This window comes from Meles meles, chromosome 8, assembly GCF_922984935.1.
Source record: "Meles meles chromosome 8, mMelMel3.1 paternal haplotype, whole genome shotgun sequence".
Lineage (NCBI taxonomy): Eukaryota > Metazoa > Chordata > Mammalia > Carnivora > Mustelidae > Meles > Meles meles.
The window spans coordinates 119,149,996-119,170,076 of record NC_060073.1 but is presented as its reverse complement, the minus strand read 5'-3'; the positions used below and the strand labels follow the sequence as shown (position 1 = coordinate 119,170,076).

Below are 20,081 nucleotides of genomic sequence, written 5' to 3'. Positions count from 1 at the left end.
TTACAAGAAATGTTGAAGTGACTTTCTAAAGCAGAAATGGAAAGGCCATGACTAGAGAAAAATTAAGAACAAACCTCACTGGCAAAAGCACACACCTAATGAAGGTAGTGAATCAACTACTTATAAAGTCAGCATGAACGTTAAGGAAAAGAAGTAAAAATAAAACTACAGTGGTTAGAAGGCATACAAGACCAAACATGTAGAATATTTCAAATACATAGAATGTGGAGGGGGAGGGGCGCTTGGGTGGCTCAGTGGGTTAAAGCCTCTGCCTTCGGCTCAGGTCATGATCTCAGGGTCCTGGGATCGAGCCCTGCATCAGGCTCTCTGCTCAGCGGGGAGCCTGCTTCCTCCTCTCTCTCTGTTTCTCTGCCTAGTTGTGATCTCTGTCAAATAAATAAACAAAATCTTTAAAAAAGAAATGTGGAGGACAAATAGAAATGTAATGCTTTCATTTATTTATTTATAAGATCTTATTTACTTATTGGGGAGGGGGGAGAGGGAGAGAGAAAACAAGAGCAGGAGAGGGAGAAGCAGGCTTCCCGCCCAGCAGGGAGCCTGACACAGGACTCGATCCCAGGACCCTGAGATGGTGAACGGAGCCAAAGGCAGACATTTAACGACTGAGCCACACAGGCGCCCCTTTCATTTTTGAGTTCTGAAATGTCTTACCAGCCCAGGACTTGTTTCCCAAGCGCCCATTGCGCCGTCAGTCGCAGGGCGTGGGCTCTAGCAGTTCCCGCTCCTTCGCAGCTGCTCCGCCCGGCGCGCTCCTTGGGCTGGGGCAGGCTGGCATTTCTGTTGAACCCAAATGCTTTGCTCTCCAGCCTTTTTCCTGACCGTTTCCCTTCACGTGCTCCAAGAAGCTGTCTCCACTGAATACCTACCTGGGTTCTCTTGGCAAGCCTCGTGCCCTTAGCTTGCCGGCTCGCTCTATCCCTGCAGACCGCCGGATTCGCGTCTAACCCTCGGGGCCGCTCCTTTTGAGCAGTGCCCGTTTGTCCCATGTCACAGTAGCCCGGTCGGGAAGGTTCCCATGTGCGCGGCTGAAGGAAGGACACCCTCTTTTCTAAGCGGCCTCTCCTCTTTCCCTTTGTGGCGGTCAGCTTGGCGAACTTCTGGAAGCCGGCGGTACAGGCCCAAAGGCCATGTTGCATTACTTTTAAGCCCACTGTTGAGACCTTGTGTTCAGAAAAACGGCTTCCTTTAGAAGTATCCGTGAGGGAGCACCTGGCAGTCTCCCCTGGTAGAGCACAAGACTTTTAAAAGCGGGGTTGTTAAGCTCAAGCCGCATGTTGGGGTAAAGTTTACTTAAAAATAAAATCTTAAAAACAAGTCCGTGCTCACTGAGAACACACGCAGTCACCCAAGAGCTCGGAGGCAGATGTCCAATGAGATGAGCGTTTTCGGACCTGCTAACCCGACATCCACCTTCCACCCCAGGGATCAGGAAGGAATTTCTGCTTTCAAGCCCTGTTATTTAAGAAAGACATTTCACCAGACTATGGCTGCCAGAGACTGGTTTCCTTGATGGAACTGGGCAAAGTAAATTGAAAACCTTCTGAAAAGGATTGCCTATTCTAGACGCCAATAGAAAGACTGTGATTCATGGGAGGTGTCAAAACATCAGCATTTTTAAAAAGGGTTCCACAGCAGAGGATTCCCCCCCTCAGGGGAGACTCGGAGGGGTCAGGAGCTCGGGGCGGGAGGCGGCTGCAGACGGGATGGACACAGCGAGGGTGCTCGAGTCTGACGCGTGGCCTGGACACGGGGCAAACTTGGACGGAGGAGGGGCTGCCTCTTAGCAAAGGAAGTGGTTTCTTGACATGGAACCGACTCGTGGTGAAGAGGCCGTGAAGACTGTTGAATGACAACAAAGTGTTATAGAATATGACCTTCAGAATAATTCAGAGTATCACATAAACTTTGTTGATAAAGCAACAGAAAGTTCTGGGAGAACTGACTCCAGTTTTAAGAAGTATACTGTGTGTTAAAAGCTAAGAGCACTGCACAATAACACAGGAATTGTTCATGGAAAAAAGTCAAACAATGTGGCAAAACTTCTTATTTTAATAAATCCACAGCCGTCCCAGCGCTCAGCAGCCGGCACCCCGACCCAGCGGCGCCCTCAGCACTGCAGGGGGACCGCTGCCCGCAGGGAGCTCAGGACCCACGGCCAGCTCAGACGAGAGTATTGTTTGACCAATGCCTTTTAAAATTAAGATATGTAGGGTTTTTTTTTTATTTTTTTTATTTATTATTTTTTTTAAAGATTTTATTTATTTATTTGACAGACAGAGATCACAAATAGGCAGAGAGGCAGGCAGAGAGAGAGGAGGAAGCAGGCTCCCCGAAGAGCAGAGAGCCGATGCGGGGCTCGATCCCAGGACGCTGGGATCATGACCTGAGCTGAAGGCAGAGGCTTTCACCCACTGAGCCACCCAGGCGCCCCAGATATGTAGGGTTTTTTTAAAGACATAATGCTATTATACATGTTAATAGACTATAATGTAAACATAACTTTGAAATGCATTGGGAAACCAAAAAATTAATTTAACTTGCTTTTTGTGGTGGTCTGGAACTTTGAAACCGCTATGTCTTCGAGGTATGTCTATTCACAAAACTAAAGAAAAAGAAACACGAACACTGAAGAAAGTCATGAGGTCACAAGGGACGAGCAAGAGAAGAGGAACACAGAGCAACAGAAATCAGAAAGCCGTCAAGCAACGGCGCTGAGCGCGTACACATCCGCGGGTCCCTCACGTGGGAATGCGCTGCAGGCTCTAGTCCAACGACAGGGCGACCGGAGCGATGAGCAGAGACCCACCCACTTCAGACTTCACCACACACACACACACACTGTAGTGTGGGGATGGAAAAATCCATTCCCTGCACATGAAAATACAAAGCAAACTCGGGAAGCAATATGCACATCACACAAAACACACTTTGAAAGAAAAATAACCAAAAAAGGTGCTACATGATGATGAAGGCATCCATTTCACAAGGGGCTGGAACAGTTTTGCCCCCCTTAGGAGCTCCCAAATAAAGGAGAAATCGGGGACAACAGCAGGGGACTTCAACCCCCCCCACTCCCCCGCCATCAACCGTCCAGACAGACCCGCAGCAAGGAACAGGCGCTGTGAGGGTGCGGAGCTGAGCGCGGAACAGATGCGGAACCCGCAAGCCACGCACACCAGAGCGCCGGCGGGCCACTGTGCAGACCAGAGCACCTGGGGGCCACACACAAGTCTCACTGATTTAAGACAAATCCCTTGGAGCACTGTTTCCAAACACAAGACTATGAAACCACGAGTCAGTTACAAGACCAACAGTGGACACAACACAGGCACAGGCTCAGCGACAAGTTGCTACCACTAGTGTGTCACCGAAGAAACCCAAGATACCATCAAAAGACACTTCGAGACCAATGGAAAGGAAAACATCCCCCAAACTGTGGCACAGCAAAAGCTGTTCTGAGGGAAGCTTACAGTGAGACGGGCCGACCTCAAGATGCAAGAGAAATTTCAAATCAGCACGGTTACCTAAAGAAGCTGAAAAACAAAATAGACCAATAAAAAAAAATCATTGAAACCAAGAGCAATTCTTCGAAAACCTAAATAAATTTGGAAAAGCTTTAGGCAGATTCACCAAGGAAAAGGGAGAAGTCAAAATCAGAACATCAGGACAAGTGACAACTGACAGCGTGGAAACATAAGGGGTAACAGGAGACTGCTCTGAATAATCACACTGACAACCTGGACAACCCAGACGAAATGGATGAATGCTCAGAAACGTACGATCTCCCAAGAGGGAGCCAGAAAAAATGGAAAATTTGAACATACCAATTACTAGAAAAGAAGCTGAATTGGCAACAAAAAACTCCCAGGACCAGACGGAGTCACGGGGGTTCTACACACCTGTGAAGAGGAGGTAATACCCACAGCACTCCACTATTCCAAAAAAAACGAAAAGGAAGGAACATTTGTAAATTCAGTCCCTGAGGCCAGCACTACCCTGAAACCAAACCAAAGACAGTGATAAACAAGAGAACTCCAGGCCAGTGTCTCCGACAGACACGGGTGCAGAAACCCTCAACAACACGTCAGCAAACAGCATGCACAATACAGGACAAGGGTCATTCGTCCCAATGAAAAAGGACTTATTCCAGGGATGCACGGATGTCCATCTACACATCAAAGTGACGCATACAGTAACGAAACACGGGCTGAAAATGTCCTCTCAACAGATGCAGAAGAAGCACTGAACAAAAACCAACGTCCACTCATGATCAAAACGCTCAGCGAAGCAGTAACGGGGAGCACACGTCAGCATAATACCGGCCGCACAGGACTGAGCCACAGCGAACGCCACGCTGAAAGGTCAAAAGCGGAAAGCTTTTTCTTTGAGATCTGGAACAAGGTAAAGACGTTCCTTCTCAGCGCTTGTATTCCGCAGTACGGGAAGTCCTAGCCACAGCAATGAGGCAAGAAACAGAAGGCATCCGACGTGGAAGGAGGAAGTCAGCCTCTCGCTATGTGCAGACCACATGACACTGTAGGTAGAAAATCCTAAAGAATCTACCCAAGAACTAGTAAAATAAATGAATTTAATAGAGTTACAGGATACAAAATTTATATTCCTCAATTGGTTGCTTTCTGCACACGAGTTGTACACAAATCAGATAAAGCAATCCTACTTATATTAAAAGAACAAACGATCACTGAAACCAAGTCACCATCCTCTGAAAATGTCCCAGCACTGGTGAAAGAAACTGAAGATGACACAAGCGAACGGAAGGACCCGCCGCGCTCGTGGGACGAAGAATTTCTAGAGGCTGACCTCACGGTAAAGCACTTGGCTTTACTATGCTTCACAGATACCGAGTGTGTGTGTCTGTCGTCCCCAGGGAGGGAGGGTTGTGACGCTGCACCACGCCGTTCCACTGCTGCCGCTCTCACCAGCGTTTGCTCACTCCGTGCCCGTCACACTCTACTTATTCTCACGACAGGTACAATATTCTCATTTTCTTTGTTACGGTGGTCTGCGATCAATGACAAAAACTCCCAGAAAACTCATACTGTCGACCTTTTTTGGGGTAATATTTTTAAATTAAGGCATGTACATTTTTTAAAAGATTATTTATTTATTTGACAGAGAGAGATCACAAGCAGGCAGAGAGAGAGGAGGAAGCAGGCTCCCCGCTGAGCAGAGAGCCCGATGTGGGGATCAATCCCAGGACCCTGGGATCATGACCTGAGCCGAAGGCAGAGGCTTTAACCCACCGAGCCACCCAGGTGCCCCAGGCATGTACATTTTTAAAGACATAATCCTATTGCACACCTAACAGACTATAGTATTGTGTAAACATAAATTTACATGCACTGGGAAACCATCAAACTCATGACTCCCTTTATTGCAGTAGTCTGGAACTAAACCTTCAATTCTCTGATGTTCACTTGCATTGTTAAGATAGTCATACTGACGGAAGCAAACTGCAAATTCAAAGCAATCTTTATCAAATACCAATGACATTTTCCACAGAACTACAATAATCCTACAATTCATAGGGAACCACAAAAACCCTGAAAAGCCAAAGCAATCCTAAGAACCACAAAGCTAGAGGCATCACACTCAGATTTCAATCTATACTACAAAGCTACAACAACAAAGCAGGATGACACTGTATAAAGACAGACATATAGATGAGTGGAACCCAACACAGAGCCCAGAAAAAAACCCCATGCTTAAATGGTCAATTCATCTAAGATAAAGTAGGCAAAAATATACAATGGGAAAAATACAGCTCTTCAATAAATGGTATTGGGAAAACTGGACAGCTATGTGGAAAAGAATGAAACTAGGCCTCTTTCTTACACCACACACAAAAATAAACACAAACTGGCTTAAAGACTAAAACATAAGGCCTGTGATCAGAAAACTCCCAACAGAAAAGAGAAGCATAAACTTGTGGATAGCAGTCTTAGTAGTATTTTCTGTACTTGTCTCCTCAGGTAGGGATAAAAAGGGCAAAAATGAACAACCGTGACTACATCAAACAAAAGCTTTTGGACAGTAAAGAAAACCATCAACAAAACAAGAATAAATCTACTGAATGGGAGAAGACATTTGCAAATGATATATCTGAGAAGGGATTAATATCCAACATATATAAAGAATTCCTACAACTCAACAAAAAACACAATCTGAATAAAAAATGGACAGAAGACCTGAATACACTTTTCCCCTCAAGGAAGACATACAAATGGCCAAAACACACATGAAAAGATGCTCAACATCACTCATCATCAGGGGAGTGCAATCAAAGCCACATGAGCTACCCCCTCATATTGTCAGGATGACTGTCACTAAAAAGAAATAAAAAGTGTTGGTAGGGATATGGAGAAAAGCACACCTTATGCACTGTTAGTAGGAACATAAATTGGTGCAGCCACTACAGAAAACAGTATGGAGATTCCTCCAAACATTAAAAGTGAAACTATCATACGATTTAGCAATTCCACCTATAGGTATTTATCTGAAGAAAATGCAAACTATGATTCAAAAAAGTACTGCACTTCTGTGTTTACTGCAGCGTCCTTCCCAACACTGACAGATCAATGGATAAAGAGCATGTAATGAGCATCAACTGTACAACGGACTACTACCTCACCATAAAGAATGAGCTCCTGCTTCTGCAACCGCGTGGACGGACTGAGTGGTAGTTTGCTGAACGAAACAAGTCATAGAGAAACGAAATGCCTTGTGATCTCACTTATATGTGGAATCTAAAAAACAAAAGAGACTCAAATACAAGAACAAACTCATGGCTGGCAGCAGGATGGCGGATGGGAAGAAGGGTAAAACAGGTGCAGGGGATTAAGAGATGCCAACTTCCAGCTATAAGATAAAGAAGTCACAGGGATTTAAAGCACAGCACAGGGACAACAGTCCATAACGTAATAACTCTGGTGACAGACGGTGACCAGACTTACTGCGGCGAGCAATCTGTAATGTATATAAATGTCAAGTCGCTATGTTGTGCATTCGAAGCCAAATCTGTGTGTCAACTCTAGTTTTAAAAAGATAAAGAACTCCTACAACTCTGCAGCAAAATGAAATTAATCCAATTAAAATGCGCCAAGGACCTAAATAGACATTTTCCCAAAACAGACATACAAATAAATGGTAAAACAGTACATTAAAAGCTGCTCCTCATCACTCAGTAAAAGTAAAATGAAGTAAAATGCGTATCAAAGCCATGAGGGGGTGTCCTCTCATTCTTTGTCCGAACGGGTAAGATCAGAAAGACAAGCTGTAAATGCTGGCGAGGACGCGGAGCAAAGGGAAGTCTTGAGCAGGGCTGGCAGAACTGTGGAGACAATGGGTCAGAGAGTGCTCAGGAAAAGGAAGACCAGAAACACCATGAGCTCCAACAGCTCCACTGCTGGGTGTTATCCAACGGCAAGATCACGGCTGCCCCCCCCGCCCCCGCTTCAGCAGCATGCTCTGCGATGGCCAGGTGGACATGGAACAGACAGAATGGAAATGACCCGTGCACCCATCAGTGCGGGAGTGGGTTAGGAAGTTTCCATATTCACACAAGGGAGTATCATTCAACCTCCAAAAAGGACAAAATCTCACCACTTTCAACAAGATGAACGACCCTTGAGGGCATCATGTTAAGCAAATTAAGTCAGACACAGACACATACTCCATGATCTCACTTACACATGGAATTTAAAACAAGGAAACCAACCAAGTTCACAGAAAAAGAAATCAGCTTTGTGGTCATGGGGGCAGGCGTGGGGGAGGGGAAGTGAGTGAAGAGGCACACAAGGAACAAAGGTCCAGGGGGCAGTACTAGGGGGCAACGCCCAACGTGGGACCTGTGGTGACCACCGCTGCAGGACACACAGGAAAACTCAGAGTAAATCTTCCAAGGTCTCATCCCGAGAACAAAAAAAGCATTTCTTCTTTTTGTTTTTTGTCTTCTGAGTCTTTTTTCCTATCTCTAAGATGATGAGCATTAACCAACTTACTGAGGCCATCACTTCACAGTGTGACTCACATCGCTATGCTCGTACCTTAAACTTACACAACGCTGTATGTCAATTACTCATTAAAACCGCAAAGAAATGAACTTTTAAGTGTAACATCAACATTACGATTGTTTCAACAAGTGGGTCCTCATGTCTGTGTGAAACGGGCAATCTCGGTAAGCACGCCGTGATGGGAAAAGCCACCAGGCAGTCCCTGGACAAAGTCATAAATGATTCACATTAATGATTCCATTATCTGTCAAATCCTTGTTGTTTCCTTTTTTAATCATACTATCAGATAAACAGAATTATTAAAGGGATTAATTAACTCAGGATGACAGTGTGCTTTAATAGGAAATTTTACAACGGACACAAGAACAACTGTGAAGAACACATGTGTTAAGGCTGATGTAAATAAAACCGAAAAACCCTGATAACCAGGCTTCCGCTGTTCCATATAGCTGCTTGTGTAAATCGTTCTCCTAGTTACACAACTTAAGGAATCCGTCCATTTTTGGAAAGTTCGTCGCCATCCTTTTCTTGTCACTAGAGAGCTCTTATCAAACTTAAACACTATTCATCAAAATAACGAGAACCTCCGACCACCAGCCTCACTGGTAGCCCATTTCCTCGTGACCCCATAGGGCCAGGGCAGGGGGTGGGCAGCCCAGCGTGAGCATCACTGGATTTCCTGCCTAGCCCCAGCACTTAAGACTTTACAATTCTCTTCCAAAGAGGCTAGAAACCTGTTGTTGTGTTTGCTACATATGTTTATAAAAGCTAACATCCATCGCCAAAGAAGTCTCACATTCCACCCATTCAGCACACTGCTGCTTGGAAGCACTGATATGTGCCTCCAGTCTCCAAACTCTGGCCACCAGCCTCCAGCCACCTGCCTCCATTCTACAGCCACCTGCCACCCACTCCAGCCACCCTGGCCTCCAGCCTCTGGCCACCTGCCTCTGACCATCAGCCTCCGGCCACCCGCCTCCAGCATCCAGCCACCAGCCCCTGGCCACCAGTCACCCGCCTCCAGCCACCACCACCAGCCACAAGCCACCAGCCTCCAACCACCTGCCTCTAGCCACCCACCTCGAGCCACCGGCCTCCAGTCACTGGCCACCAACCTCCAGCTACCGGCTACCCGCTGCTAGCCTCCAGCCTCCAGCTTCCAACAACAGCCACCAGCCACCCGCCTCCAGCAACCGGCCTTCTGCCTCGAGCCACCCGCCTCCAGCCTCCAGCCACCAGACTCCAACCTCCCACTGGACACCAGGCACCAACCTCCAGCCTCCAGTCATCGGCCTCCAGCCTCCGGCCCACCCTGAGGTCAGCGACTCTCAGCCTTAGCTTCATACCGAACCCTAGGACACATTCCAGCCTCCCTCCTACCCGCTCAGATTTTAGGTGGGACCCAGACCAGTATTTTTTACCTTCCAGGCAATTCTAACCTGCTAAGAAACTTGAAAAACATGGCTCTAAGGTTTCTTCTTCCAGTTTTAGGGTTGCATAATTTTACAAATAAAAACGGAATGGTGTACCAAATACACGATCCCTTCTAAAACTTAACCCTCCAGGAACCTCTTCAAATCAGGGTCACCGACCGAGTTCAACAGCTCCCACATGGCCCCCATCTGCCTCCCACACAAGGAAGCACAGTACAGAGGCCCCCCTTCACTCCCAACTTGACCTCACTGCCATTTCTGGCCCTTACTCTCTCCCGTCTTCCCCTGCGAGGCTCTCTCTCCGTCCTCTGCCTCCTCTGCCCCCCAGGCTGCAACAGTCGCTCAGCTGTTAACAGGCTTCACTTCTCCACCAGTCATTATCCCAAGTCCGCAGGGGTCAGGTATCTGGTTCGGATGGGGCCGAGAAGCCCCTCGAGCTCAAACTCCCACACCCAGCCCAGAGTCCCTCCTGCACCTGCAGCCCCGTCTCCACCGCCGCCCCACCCCCCCGGCCTGTTCCCCATCTGGGTGGATTTATTTACTATCCTACAATGGATTCCCTCCGCACTGCTATCAAATCCAAACTGCATAAGGAGCTCCAGCAAACTTGTTGTCTCCACTCCCAAACCCCATTCCCCACATCCCCTTCACGATGCTCCCTCATGTCCGGGCAGAGCTCCGGTGTTCCTGCCTTACCACGAGGTCACTGGTCTGACCCTGGAACCTCCGACTCAGCAGGAAGACTGAGTGCAGCAGGGCGCTGGTGAGCCAGGCCACGTCCCTGCTGTCCTCTAGTATCTGAAAGTCCCTGTCTATCCCCTTTCCTGCACATCCCATCAGGGCCTGCTGGGAGACTTGGTCAGAACATAAAAAAGAAAACATTGTTGCGCTGGGCTGTAGTGGGACATCCCTGGCCACTCTCCGGTTGGCCCGGAAGCCCCACTCTGCCCAGCTGTGAAGGAAAAGGATCATTCTGGGCGGAGTGCAGGTGTGGGTTAGACTAACCAAGGAGCGCCCAGCTAATCCCACAGGTGCGGCTGCCGTAGGAAGAATGAAAACTGGTTTCCTCCTCCCAGAGCACGTTCCTCCTTGTTTCAGCAAAAATCTCTGTCCTGTCTTGTGCTGAGCCCTGGGGGGGAGGTGGAGAGTCAAGTCAGCACTGCCCCTGAGAGGTCCACTTACACCCTCAGGCAGCTGGGTCCTCTGAGGGCCTGGAACTGCAGGTTGGAGACTACTCCCTGATGAGAAAGGGACGCTTACCAAAATGGGAAAGCGGAATGGGTGTCACCCTGGTAAAGGCAGGAGAGAAGAGCTCTTCCAGGAGCCAGAACAATACATGCAAAAGCACCGTGGCAGCGAAGGTGGACACAGGGGGATTAAAAACCTGTCAGGGGCAAGGAGGAACGCATTCAGTTTCTAGCTCGTGCCAGCTGCCATTCGGCGGCAGGTGCTTTACACGCTGCTCCCGTATCCCACGAGACACCTGCATTTTACCAGCTTTTTGTTTTACTAGAAGGAACTGAGCACCAAGAGCTTGAGTAACTTGTCCGAGGTCACTGAAGAGCAAAGGGGTAATTTTTCCACCCTCCCTGAAATGGAACGGGGTACGCGTCCTGGGCGGGTGGGGGCACACGAGAACGAACCAACCAACAGTGTGGACTGAACGCGCCAAAGCAGTTCTCGCCCGACAGTAACAGGCCGAGGCTGTGCCTGTCCCGCGAGCTGTCCGCAGGTCCTGGCCGCGAGCGCAGGGCAACGCTCTGCAGGGCAGCGTCAGCGCGCTTCCAGGAGCCGGTGCCAGGCGGCCGGCCGCGCTCAGCAGCAGCGGGAACACGGGCGGGAACCCGAGCGGGGGGCGGGGGGCGGAGCAAGTGCTTCCCGCCGCCTGCAAGGCGGCTACCCGCGCTCTCAGGCCCGGACGCGCTCCTCGGACACCGAGCTCCCTGGACGGCGGGCGCAGGAGCCGCGCGGACCACCCCGCACACGAGACGGGGCTCCCCGGCCCGCAACGAGGAGCAACCCGAACCGGCGGCGGGATTCGGCTTCGCGCCGCACCGGGCTTCCCGGCCCCCACCTGCCCGGCACGACGCGGGGAGCGTCCACTGCGCCACGCAGTTCCTGGGACCCGGCACGCGCGAGGCCTCTGGACTTACCCACCTGCAGACGCCCGGGGCCCCGCGGGCCAAGCCTGTCCCCGGAGGGCACCCCGGCCCGTCCCAAGACGCAGGCTGCGCCACGACCACTGCCCCGGGCGCGGCGGGGACTCTCCGTCTGGCGCTGCGGGCCCTGGAGCGGGGAGGCCGCCGCCGCCCGCCAGGGGAAGCCGCGGGACCGGGGGCGCGGCGGGGGCGGAGCTTCCGGGGGCGCCTCCCCCGCGTCTCTCAGGCTCCCGCACCCGGACGCTCTCCCGGCCTCTCGTCGTGGGTTTTCCCCGCGGTTCGTCCCATGGCGAGCGTCCGTCCTCCGCCGCTGGGGGTGCGGAAAGCGCCCACCGGTTAGCGCGGGGTCACGCATGCGGTCGCACGCACGGGGCCGCCCCGCCCGCCCGCGGTCCTCCGACCTCGCTAGTGCAGCAGCACGCACGTGGGTCAGCTTCCCGCCCAGGAAACCCGGGGGGCGGGAGCTGCGGGCGGGGCTCCGGGACGAAGACCCAGGCGCGAGGCCAGCTGGGTGCCTGCCAGACCCGCACGGGTTCCCCAAGTTCCCGCAAGTGCCGGCATCGCACGCACGCGCCTGCGGGCAGGACCACGCGCCGGAGACGCCCGCACGGCCGCGCTGCGGGACGGAAGTCTGCGCACCGGCCGCGCTCCGGGCCGCCGCCCGCGGATAGCCGCTGGGACGAATCCCGCCCCGGAACGGAGCTTCCGCCGGGAAGGTGGCCGGACCTCTCGGACGCCTCTCGGGGGACGTCAGGGACAAGCGGCCGAGGAGCAGGCCCGTCCTGCGGGACAGCGAGCTGGCGTCCGGCCACCGATGGGACACGCTGTCCGTTCCGAACCGCGTCACGCTCCCCCGCAGCTTCGCCCAGACCCCGTCCGAACAATGACCCGGGACCTCCGTGCACCACACGGAATCCATTCACCTGCGCACCCTAAGCGGGAAGCCCTCCCATGACTACCCGACAGTAATCATTTAGACACTTCGGGTAATCCGTGTCTTTCTGTCCACCCCACAAATGAAAACCTTTCTGCAGAATTACTAAAACTCAGTAAAACCCTGCAGAAAGAATGTTAAAGCTACGGCTATCCTCGATGACTCCCGCCTCTAGGGAAATACAACGTTTCCGTGTAAGGGACAGAGACCTCAGCTATCCGTCCCCCTCCACGAACAAGGACGGCCGCAAAACAGCTGTAGTAAAGGATCACCCTGGAGCACAGGCCCCGTGCAGCAGCTCTTGGTAAGGTGAGGCGGGGCTTACGACATACACATCTGGTTCCACCGTCCCGGTCCACCGGCGCGCGTGCGGCCTGTCCTGTGTACCAGGCACAGTGCTGGGGTGAGTAAATCACGGAAGCCACCCCCAAGGAACTCAGATGAGGCTAAAACCCCGACAGAGAAGGGGGAAACACAGATCCCAACGCGACCAGCCATCTGGAAGCAAGAGGCTCTGTCCTACTGGCCGTTCCCATGAAAAAATGTTCTTTTCCTTCTGGAACTGATGCCAAATAAATTGTGTTAGGTCAGCAGCAGCTGTAATGTCATCACAAAAGACAAAATACTAAGCATCCCATCCCACAAAAATACACAAATTCAGCACGGTAAACAAGGCTTTCCAAGACCAAAGAAGATACGAGAAGAATACTGCAATGGCTCTGGGAAGTGTTCCCCACCAGGCAACACACAGTGTGTAACAGCTGATTTCTTCACAAAGACGCTGGGGGTCAGTGCCTTCCTTGTTCCCCATGACTCTCCCTGTGCTAGGAGGGGTGTGTGCAATCACCCCGCAGACCCCGGAGGGGCCCTCAGCGTACCCCGCTGATCTTTAACAATGGTTCCCCATCGTGAGCAATGGTATTTCAAAGGGGAGACCACACTGCAGTTTCAGGAAATGTGGGGAAGGGGCACAGGTTTAGAATCCGAGGAAAGGAGTTTCAAATCCTGAATATGCTGTGTGACCTTGGGCAGGCGAGGTAACCCGTCTGGGTTTCAGCTCCCTCTTGTGCAATGAACAAATGTATGGGAAGTTTCTTCAACGTTGTAGGCTCTCAGGAAAAGGCACTTAATAAGCTAATAAGGTATTTTTACAAACCCTCCTACATGTGCCCAGCCATCATCATGATTATGTTTCGTGGCAAACTCTCTCGTCTCTTCTCCCCAGATGGAAACTCCCCCATGGAATGACGGAAGCTGAAGCGGAAGAACTTTCTGTGCACGGCCAGAAGCCAGTAGGAAAGGCAGGCGCAGAGACGGGGGAGAAGCTGGGTCGGGCAGAGCGCAGAGACCTCCACAGCCAGGCTCAGCAGGGTGCGGACATTCGGCTGCCAGGCCACGGGTCACATCCTGGGTATTTTCCCATGGAAATAAAACTGAAAACCCCACCACAAGGGCTGGAGGCCAGGGTTTGGCCGATTTTGTGCCCCCAGCACCTACACTGTCAGGGCCGCGGGGGCCACTCCACGGGCGCCGCCTGGTGGCAGCCACCCAGCAGGCAGGCAGAGGGACAGGTCTGGGTGCTCTGGTCTGGCTCGCTGCTCCGTCCGCTCTGGGCGATCGGCGCCTGGAGGACAGGGACCTGGCGCTGGCTGACCAGACCCGGGGTGGTGGGCACTTCCCACATCCTCCCGAGCCGCAGGCCTCGGAGACTCCCGACCACAGACAACACAGGCACCAGGGAGGGCTCTCCACCCATTTGGCAGGGGCCCGGACCCTGGGCGTCTGAAGGTGGCTGACCAGCGTGGAGCGGCCCATCCCATCGGCCCTATGGGCGGACGCGACGACTTCTGTTTCCAACCCGCGCAGAGCCTTCAGCCGGGACCAGCTCCGTGGCTGAGCCTGAGAGCGTGGGTGCCCAGACTGGAGGCTGAGTGCGTCTGTGCCTGTGGGGGCGGAGGGGAGGCTCCTGCCCCTGGCTCTGGTCCGCCGACGCCCGCAGGGACAGCCCCAACAAGAGCCGCCGGGACTGGGGAGCCTGGGGCTGGCGGGTCACCCAGCTGGGGTCCCCTGTTTTGTGCCCACCTGCCCGTACCTCCTTCTGCATGGCCTGCTCCAGACTCACCTGGGGGGTCTGTGCTCTGGTTTCCTGGAGGCACCAAGTTCTTTGTGTTTACAGATCCTGTAAGAATAAAAAAAAAAAAAAAAAACCGTTCCGTGAGGAAAAAGCATTTAATATTTCTCTAAGAACACCGGCGACAGGTTGTGGGGACCTGCAGGAGGCACACAGTCCCCGGGAGGCTCTCCGGTGCCGTGGGTACGCAGCACACCTGACCAGCCGGGACACCTGGGGCCATGTTACTGGGGTCCTCAACGCAGAAAACACTGGGCTTTGGAGACAAACACTGACATCCTCCTCCCCAGGCCCCACTTCCTGCAGAGGTCATTGTCTTACACCAGGACACACGGACTGGTGACAGAAAAGCTCCTTTCTGCCCCTCCGACGGGACTGCGCCACCGGCGAGGGGCCCTTTGGACACAAGGGCAGCCTTGGGTCTCACAGTACCAAGACCCCTCACTTCAAGCCATGGAGAGAAGAACAAGTGGGTCGGGTTTTCTCTTTCTTCCCACCTCCCCTCGGGCCAACAGCAGTTTGCTCCCTGTATTTTAGAGTTTGTCTTTTTTCCTTTGTTCATTTGTTTTTTAAATTCCACAGACAACTCAATCATACGGCATTTGTCTTTCTCTGACGTCTTTCGCGTAGGCTAATACACCGTAGGTCCGTGTGTGTTGTTGGAAATGGCAAGACCGCCTTCTTTTTGGGGCTCAGTGACATTCAGCTACCCACTATCTGCTCATCTACCGAGGGACATCCGCGCTGCTTCCGTGTCTGAGCTGCCATAAATAATGCTGAAGTAAACACAGGGCTGCGTCCATCAAGTAACCGTCTTCATCTTCCCCGAACACACATCCGGGGGCAGAGCTGCTGGTCACAGGGCAGCTCTTCTCCACAGAAGTTTCAGCTTCTGGAGGACCCTCCACGCTGCTGCCCACGGCAGCTGCACCAGCGCGCCTCCCGCCAGCAGCACCCAGGCTTCCCCTTGCTCCGCGTCCTCGCCAACACCTGTCGTTCCTTCTTCATTCTCGCCATCCTATCAAGCATGAGGTGGTATTTCCTCGTGGTTTTCATATGCGTTTCCCTGGTGATAAGGGATGTTGAGCATCTTTCATGTGTCTGCCGTTTGCATGTCCTCTTCGGAGAAGTGTCTGTTCCGGTCCTTCCTGCTGCGTTTAGCGTTGGTATCAACCACCTGCCAATGGTAGGAAGAGCATCCCCGTGCCAGGCCTCCCGGGAGCCTGTCACTTCACAGCTAGCTCATCCATTGCAGCCAACAATTCCGAGACACAGATGCCATTCTGCAGTGACAGGAAGTGAGGCCCAGAGAAGGCCACCCAGCTAGGAAGTCGCAGAGCCCGGATTTGGACCGGGTTGTTGGACTGCAAAGCCCGTTCGCGGGAGCGTCCAAAGAACGTGCTAATCTTCTACGACAAACCGGCTTCTCCCCAGGCGTCTTCGTTGCTGGGTTACTGGTTGTCCAGCCCCCACACCAAGAGGTCACCCTCAATTCCTCCCTCTTCCCCACGCCCTCCTCCAAGCCATTAGCAGGTAACTTCAGTTTCACCCCCCAGAGAAGAACTCCAGGCACTTAGGTCACTACCAACGGGCTGCTGCCTTCTGCCCGGACCATGGCACAATCCCCCCTTCTGTCTCCCTGCCGTTGTCACTCCTATGACGTGTCATGTCCCAGCAACCTTGGTTTGAAAAAGGAGGCAAGAGCAGATGATCTTTGTGGCTCTAGGACCTTTCTCCATTCTCGAATCAATTACTAATGCCGCACCCACTGTGGGCAGGCAGTGGCTCTGTATCCTAGGAGACAAGGAATACCACGGCATCTAACTACAAAGAGGCTGATGCTGGAGACCAAGTATTAACATAGAACAATGCGCCGAATGGAAGGAAAGAAAGTTACATCCATGAAGCGGCACAGACTCAGTAAGGCTAATTTACTCTCCTAACAGGCTGCCCATTATGGTGGCGTTGGGTGCTGAGAACTCACTTTGGCAAGTCCCTGTTATTTGGAGTCCCCCACGGACCTCACCCCCAACCCCGCCCCAGGCCTGAACTACGGCTCCGCTTGGCTCGCCTGAGAGTTGACAGATGTGCTCAGGAGAGCCGGAAGTGGCCTTCTCCTGGCAACCTGTTTGAACTCTGGAGTACCGCATTTCTGAGGCCACTTTGGACTTTTGTGCTAAAGGCTCAGGAAAGGGTCTGCTTTCCACTAAGGCTGTCCAGGGTGGGTTTGTCACTTGCCACCGGGAGTCCTGATGAACAGCCTTCCCCCAGCCATGCACTGCCACTATCTGTCTTGTCTGCTTTGCTAACTTGCTCATGGCCTCCCCACTCCTCCAACTGAGGGTGTTTATGAAACTACCCAGCAGACCGTGCAGAACTTCCACATTTTTATCTTCTCCTGCAGTACCACAGGCAACAGCAGATCGTATGTGTGAGCACCATCTGTGTGAACGGCCACCACCACCTGAAGTGACGTAGTGCCAATACGGTGCATTAAGCATTGGGATCTTAATCTCTGAAATCAAACAGGTATTAGCTGTTTTACTTTGAATAGGTTAGGCAATTTCTAAGCCTCAGCTTTCTTCCATTTATAAAACGGGAATAATGCTGTGCGGCTCCAGTGTGATGACATACGGACCTCTTAGCATGGGGAGGACACAGGAACAGTGCCTAGTAAAAAGCACTGTATAAGCTCGAGGATGATTGTTAAAAGTGACTGGAGGGGTGCCTGGGTGGCTCAGTGGTTAAAGCCTCTGCCTTCGGCTCGGGTCATGGTCTCAGGGTCCTGGGATCGAGCCCCACATCGGGCTCTCTGCTCCGCGGGGAGCCTGCTTCCTCCTCTCTCTCTGCCTGGCCTCTCTGCCTAGTTGTGATTTCTCTCTGTCAAATACATAAAATATTAAAAAAAAAAAGTGACTGGACTTCATAATGACATTACTTGTTTTGAGAAACTCTCTACAGAACCTTTTACTCTAGTTTCAAAGTGACATTAGCGTCTGTGGAAATGGTTTCCAGCTCATGCTTGTTACACTTGTTCATGAAATGAAGGCTCTCCTGTAGTAGAACCTTCATTCCAAGATTCCATATAGCACTGACCTCTAGTGAGACTTTAATTAACAGAACAAACGGTGAGTATTAAAATAGGGCAAAAAAAATCTGTATTAGGGAAAAAAAAAAAGTAAAGCAAGGGTACTTAGTTTCTCTAATCAGTAATTAATTCATCAGAGAAACAATAAAAAGGTTTACTTTCACAAATAGCAAATTTAAAAAAGGAGACTTTCTATATAAAAGATTTATTTAGTATAAAATAGGCACCAAAATAAACGGATTCTGTCCAGACCGTTTACCTTACACTGAAACACCTCATAATATTGAAAATATGATGGATGTGATTTACTGATCATTGTTTCCTTAAATAGTCTCAGGTCTGCAAAGCCGGCTTGTGACATGCACAGTTCAGCAAAGCAAAAAAATCAGCAAAACAAACAAAAATTATTATTGTCTGACTCACCCAGATTATTCTAAGCAAAGCAGGTGTTGCACCTGGACTGTCGTCTTTATCTTCCCCTGGATAAAACGAATCTCGGGCCAAACATACACCCGAGGGACAGAGCTTAAACTGCGCAGAACTTGGGTCACTTGAAAGAACTAACCCTGGTTTACAGGCGCTCACCCGCCCGGCGGCCCGACTGCTGCCATAGCCCACAGAGGGAGCAGCGACCGAGCAGCAAACACCGGCTTCGCGGCCTCTCTCCCTTTCAAAGTCCCCGGCGCCCCCACCGCGCCCCCGGAACCCCGGCGGGGCCCGAGCCGTGGGCGCGCACACCTGGCAGACGCGGCCCGAGGGCTGCACGGCAGGTGCGCGCCGGGGCAGGTGCCACCGCGGGGGGTGGGGGGCCCCCAGGGCCGTCCCGGGAGCAGCGCGCGCTCCCCACAGCGCCACCCCCGTCAGCGTCCGGGGGCCTCAGCGCCAGAGAGCGTTCGTCCGAGACCCCGTGTCGGGCGCGGGTGCGCGGGGGTCAGCCCGCTAGTTCACAGAAGGGGGCCTGGGGGCGCCGACGTCAGGGGAGGGGGAACCACGAGCCCCCGGGTCACTCCACAGGTGCCCGGCGAGCGCCGCTGGAGGGGACAGCCCCGGGGCCGACCCGAGCCCCCGTTTCCCCGGCCCCCGCCGGCCGCCTCCGCGCCCGCCCACGCGCGCGGCCTGAGACGCGCACAACTTTCCGCGCTCGCGGCGCCCCCGCCGCCGCCTACCGTCCAGGCCCGCGGGGTCCACGGCGGCCTTGAGCAGCGCCAGCACCAGGAGCGCGCCCAGGATCAGCGCGGCCCAGACGCCGCGCGCGCCGACTCCCATTGTTCCGAGCGCAGGACGCGCCGGCCTCGCGGCTCCCGACCGAGCGTCCGCGGCGCCACCGAGCGGGCCCTGCACGGACGCCCCCGCCGACGCCTCCCGCCGCCGGCCCCCGAATGCCCAAATAGGGCGCGGGAGCGGGCTGGCGCTCGGGCTGGGGCGGGGCCTGGCGGGGGCGGGGCGGGGCCGGCGGGGGCGGGGCCGCGGGGCGTCCCTGGCGGACTCCCCGCCCCCGCCGCTCGCGCCGTTTCCTTTCTTCTCGGAAGCGGCGGTTCTGCCGTGGCGGAGCCGGGCGGCGCTGGGCCTCCCGGGGCCGGAAGGAAGTCTCTGATCGGCGCGGGTGCGGCCCGGGCGGGAAGGAGCGGAACTCGCGTGGGCGGCCCCCGCGCAGGGGTCGTGAGCCGAGGACGGTCCCCTCGGGTGACCCGGCTGAGCGGGGGCGGGGCTGCACCTGCACCCCACGTTGTACTCACCGTCTTGCCCCGCTCCCCGCACACCGGGGCAAAGATGCAGTCTGTGCCTAAGGAGAGGAGTGCGGAGGGGTGCAGGGGTGCAGGGTGACGCAGGCGTGGGTGGCAAGTATGGCATGGAAGCCAGTGGGACAGATCGAACCTCGTCCCTTGTCTCCCCGTGTCTGCTCCCGGTTCAGACGGAATAAGCTGTTCTGCAGAGTTTTTAGTCCGGGCCCTCTCAAGCCCTCGGCGCCATGCTGCTCCTTTGTCCTGACTTGCAGTGGCTCCTAAGTCCGCAGGTCGTGCTCGCTAAGAACCCACCGTGGTGCGGGAGAGGGACCAAGAGTCCTGCTTAGGGTGGGAGACCTCCTCCAAGATGGCAGACAGAAGGATCCAGGGCCCTTGAAATCTCTGCGAGTCCCCAGCCTGCGACCCTCTGCACATTGCTGACCTTCGACATCTGACCCAGTCTCCGTGACATAAAGGCCACATCACTGCAATTAAAACTCTGAAAAGTGTGTTAGAGCAGATAGGACGTTCCATCTCAGTTAAGTGCATCAGTATGGA

General features: G+C 53.2%; 1 protein-coding gene across 1 annotated transcript in view; it reads right to left on the bottom strand.

The window, feature by feature from the left end:
* The window catches only part of TMEM123 (transmembrane protein 123), a 50,355-nt gene extending 31,161 nt beyond the window's left edge, over window positions 1–19,194 (bottom strand). The window contains exons 1-2 of the mRNA XM_046015983.1: window positions 18,966–19,194; window positions 14,703–14,759 (exon numbers count right to left, since the gene is read on the bottom strand). Of these exons, the coding sequence (XP_045871939.1) occupies window positions 14,703–14,759; window positions 18,966–19,065 (157 nt within the window). The 5' untranslated portion in view covers window positions 19,066–19,194. The remainder of the gene's footprint in view (window positions 1–14,702; window positions 14,760–18,965) is intronic.
* Between the last annotated feature and the right edge of the window lie 887 nt (window positions 19,195–20,081).